The sequence below is a fragment of the Meriones unguiculatus genome, chromosome 9 (assembly GCF_030254825.1).
Source record: "Meriones unguiculatus strain TT.TT164.6M chromosome 9, Bangor_MerUng_6.1, whole genome shotgun sequence".
NCBI lineage: Eukaryota > Metazoa > Chordata > Mammalia > Rodentia > Muridae > Meriones > Meriones unguiculatus.
The window spans coordinates 66,210,094-66,214,556 of NC_083357.1; the positions used below are offsets into that span (position 1 = coordinate 66,210,094).

The following is a 4,463-nucleotide window of genomic DNA, read 5'->3' on the forward strand; positions in this document are numbered from 1 at the left end:
CATGCGCTCCGGCAGCGGGAACATTCTTGTTTAACACACGTCTTACTCCTTCCGGTGGATGCGTGGACGCGTCTTTTTCCTTACCTTCGTCCCCAAGCCACGGCCATGTCTGCCCACCCTCTCCGTGTTCCTAACCACACCATGAAGATACACTGCACTACGCCCAAGCTGCGTCCCGGGAGCTGTTCTAAAGCTCTAAAACTGGGCAAAACTTCTCACACAGGCTTGCTCAAGCTTTAAGGCGGAGAGGGGGAAAGGGGGGACGGAGGAGGGGGCGTAGAAAATGAACCTATCTCTAAATTTCCCCGGGTCAGGAACTTACCTGACTTCCCTCAAAAGATGCCCCAAACACAGCCTCTGCGCCTCAGTTTCTCATCCCCGGCCAGCGACAAGTAGCCTGCGCTTGCTTCCTACGCGGGACTTGCTCCTTCTGCAGTGTGGGTGTGTACCGAGAAGGGACCCGCTGAGAACCCAGCACTTCTCGCAGCTTGGGGACTCTCCAGCTTTCTACCCCACCCTCTGCCCCCAACCCCCCCCCCATAGGTTTTCCTGGAAAAGCAAAACAAACCAGATGAAACACCAGGTACAGCGTCTAGGAAGCGCTCCTCATACCAGAACCCTTGCAAGCTCCGGGTAGTACCCCTGTTGAGATACAGGTCAAGCCCTTCTCTTCTCCATCTTGCTTCTGAGAAGTGTCAGTAGGAACCAATCCTTCCCAAAAAAAGGTGTTCGAGGAGGATCGAGGAGGGACAGCGGGCGCAAACAGCCCGAGTTTGGGGAGGGAGGCTCAGAGTTAGCACGTGGTTCCTGTGGGAACCAATGGAGGACCGAGATCCATCTTGTGACCTGGTCCCCCCTCAGCCAGGCGCACGGGACCAAAGGAAGGTGCGGTCCTGGAGCTTGAGCGAGCGTCCCGGAGTCAATTAGGACCACCATCACAGAAGAGGAAGTTATTAGGGGCGAGACGCGGGGCAGTGGTCGAAAACTTGTCAGCTCCGCCCCCTCGGTCCTCGAGATGCTGCTGAGCCCCGCCACCTCCACCCCCTTCTCCGTAGAAGACATCCTCAGGCTGGAGGGAGAGCAGAACGACGCCAAGGCTCCGTCACAATGGGAGCTGACTAGGAACCCAAAAAAGCCTCAGGACCTAAGAATGGACCCGGAATCCAGAAGCTCAGAGAGCGGTGATAGGACAGACTCTTCTAGGTGCCTCTGGGAGACAGTGACCACCAGCATGGACTCAAATCCTGTGAGGGAGCCACGTAAGTAAGCGCTCTGGTCTTTCCTATTGAGGGAGAGGGTCGTCCATGAGGGAGGAAACGCCTCCTCTTTGGGGGTCCCACCCTACCACCGTTCACTGGAGTTCAAAGCGCAACCTAGACCTGCTTCCTAAGGACTTGAATTTCAGGCTGTTTCTTCTTTGCTAAACAAGGGATAAAGGTCTGAGAGCTGCTTTCTCCCACCCCCTTCCCCCCCGCCCCCACCTCTTTACCATTACTGAGTTTATGCTCCATTACCACTAACCTTCCCTAAAAAGAGGAAGACATGGAGTTCGCCGTCTGGTAGCCTCTACAATCCAGGTGGTAAACATAGGCAGGAAGGGCCAGCCCCTGGAAGGAATAGAATGGCACTGTCCTCCCACCCAGCCTCTGTGCCATAGAGTGTTCCTGCCAGCCTGACCTGGGGCACAACCAGCCTCCCCACCAACCCATGTATAAATTATGGCACGATCCAGCCAAGTAAAAGGGAGCCTTCCGAGTTCTCCTTGGACTAGAGGCTGTTTATCGACAGTATCCCAGAAGCCTGGAGAACATTGCTTTGCTGTGCTCTGGAAGAGAGCTATGGGGTTTTTCTTCAGTGGATGCTAAACGTCCAGTTCCCCGGGCACGGGTCGGCTAGCCGGCAGTTCCTTTCAGCTTTGCTGAGAAGGGGGCGATGGCTGTTTCCCTCTCTACTGCTCCAGCCATGACAGCTAGTCTTCAGCCGCTGTGAGAGCCACCCGGGTCCCGCCCTAGCCTGGCCCTGAGGGCTGCCATTCGGTGCCGTCTGGTAGGCTTCACCGTGACAAGCAACGCGCTGCTACCCCTTCGGAATCTCTAGCCTTTCTGAAAGCGGGGCTCAGAGCTTGTTTCTAAGAGGGCATGGGGTGCGAACGTTTACCTGGTCATTCTTTCATCCATCCATTCATTTGTTGAATCAGGTTTTTTAATTTAACCCTTAGTGCAGCAGCTGGTGTGTGGGGAAGTAAAGAATCAATTTTCCTCCCCTCAAAATCAAATTCGAGGAAGGCAATGCCATGCCGTTTCCTGTTCGGCTCCCTGCTGGTTGTCCTTCCAAAGCCAAATTCTGTCTGACCCAGGGATCCCATTAATAAACTGAGTTTATTTTCAGTCCCTAGTTGACTGAATGACCTTAGGTTGAGAGAGTAAAGTTTTCATCATTTTGGAGATCCCACAGTTAAAGTTTCTACTATCTTTTTGGATTTAGCTGTATGGGGGCTCTTTCCCTAATGGCGACTTTGAAACTATGACTGCCCTGGCTCTCTCGTTGTGCTTCAACTTAAAGCGATTGACGGTGACTTTCAAATTGACGGTGACTTTCAACTGGCATCTCTCGCTTGCTCTGTAGTCTCACTGGAGATCAGTCTCTTCGGTGCCTTCCATCTCTCTGGGCGTAGATGCCCCTGGAGGAAAAATACTCTCTCCTTAAACTTTTAAAGGCTGTTAGTTCCCCAGAGGTTGTGAGCAGGGCTAGGGGTTGAGAGTCAAGATCTAAAACCGAGCCAGCGGGACCTCTTCGCCCTGCACTCGCTTGGTGCCCTGGAAGTCCCCTTCTTGTGCCCCTGGATTTCTCCTGGTGTGAGTTGTTCTCGACCCTCCTTGGGGACCAAAGGGATCTTAAACCAGGACAAGTGGGCAGGAAGGGGGCTGTATCTAGGCCGACGTGGGCATAGACACATCTCGCCTGGAGGAAAGACTGCAAGGTAACCACAAGGCCACTTGCTTCCCAAAAAGACCCTCAAGGAAGAAGAGACCGCTTTTCCAAAAGCCAAAAATGTGGATCTGAACCTCACATATCAAAGAGAACTTCTATTTCCAAACTGAGAGTGTAGGGATCAGGAAATAACCTGGTTTTTAATCTGCTCGGGGAAAATACTTCACTCTTATTGACAGTGCACAGCATCCTCGCGTTTGTGACCCGGCCTTACTCTCACGGGCCTGCACACTCACGCTTTTAGATTCCTCACACTTTTCCTGGCGGGTACAGAAGCCACGGAAATCGGAGGAATGAGGCATTCGGAGGCGGGTAGAGGAGGGTGAGGTGACAAAGGGACGCTGGGCAAAAGCTTCTGTCGAAAGCAACCTGAGCCCGATGCTGGCTGTTGATGGTGTGTCCTTCTATGTCACTTTTTAGAGCCTCCCCGGGGCGCGGCCTCCCCGCTTGGAGCCGGGCACCCGATGATGGAGCTCGGCGGCCTGGGCAAGCGCAGCGAGGACTCGCCCCGAGGCGGCCCAGAGCCGGCCCGGACTCGGGCTCGGCGGAAGCCCCGGGTGCTGTTCTCCCAGGCTCAGGTGCTGGCCCTGGAGCGGCGCTTCAAGCAGCAGCGCTACCTGTCGGCGCCCGAGCGCGAGCACCTGGCCAGCGCGCTGCAGCTCACGTCCACGCAAGTCAAGATCTGGTTCCAAAACCGGCGCTACAAATGCAAGAGGCAGCGCCAGGACCGGAGCCTGGAGCTGGCGGGCCACCCGTTAGCCCCGCGCCGGGTGGCCGTGCCCGTCCTGGTGCTGGACGGCAAGTCCTGCCTGGGGCCCGACGCCCCCGCGTTCCCGAGTCCCTACGCGGCCGCCGCGCCCTACTCCTGCTTCGGCGGCGGCTACGCGGGCGCTCCCTACAGTGCCAGCTACGCTGCAGGCTACCCCGGCGCCCGCCCCGGGCCACTCGCCCCGCTCGCCAGCTCTGGCTTCAGCCCGGGTAGCCCGAGCGCCGCCCCGCAGGGCCATCTGCCCCCCACGCTCCAGGGAGTCACGGCCTGGTGAAAAAGCCTGAGCTCGGCTACTGCCCTTAGGGGCCTGGGGCCTGGTCCCCCCCCCCCCTTCCAGCCGGTGGCCAGCGAGCTGAGCATCCTTCCGGGGAGCTGGAAAGCGGCGCCCGGTCTGCTCTGCCCCCGGTACTGATCTGGGGACCGAACTGCCCCCGAGGAGCCGCCTCCCAGCAGGCTTGAGAACCTTCTTTCCCTCTGAGATGGAACCTGGCTGGGTCTGGCCACCTAGATGTTGTGAAGAGGGAACGGCCCGGTGGCTTGATGGTTTGGAGGAAGGAGATCCCGAGCCACGACCCCTTCTAAACGGGGATCAAGGCTGTCCGCCCTCCAGCCCTTAAGGGAGCGAGCGCAGGGTGTAGAAGGGACGTGGGGTTGAGAAGAGGATGCCAGGCCGCTGGAGATGAGCCAGGATTTTTGTGGCGAG

General features: G+C 57.2%; 1 protein-coding gene across 1 annotated transcript; it reads left to right on the top strand.

The window, feature by feature from the left end:
• Positions 1-1,015: 1,015 nt before the first annotated feature.
• Positions 1,016-4,034, top strand: Nkx2-6 (NK2 homeobox 6). Its single transcript, XM_021647845.1, has 2 exons — positions 1,016-1,259; positions 3,412-4,034. The coding sequence occupies exons 1-2, from the start codon at positions 1,016-1,018 to the stop codon at positions 4,032-4,034; spliced, it is 867 nt and encodes a 288-aa protein (XP_021503520.1).
• Positions 4,035-4,463: the final 429 nt, after the last annotated feature.

Coding starts and splice junctions, on each gene's coding strand:
- Nkx2-6 (XM_021647845.1), top strand. CDS start 1,016: ATGCTGCTGAGCCCCGCCACCTCCACCCCCTTCTCCGTAGAAGACATC. Junction 1,260..3,411: donor AAATCCTGTGAGGGAGCCAC/GTAAGTAAGCGC, acceptor GTCACTTTTTAG/AGCCTCCCCGGGGCGCGGCC.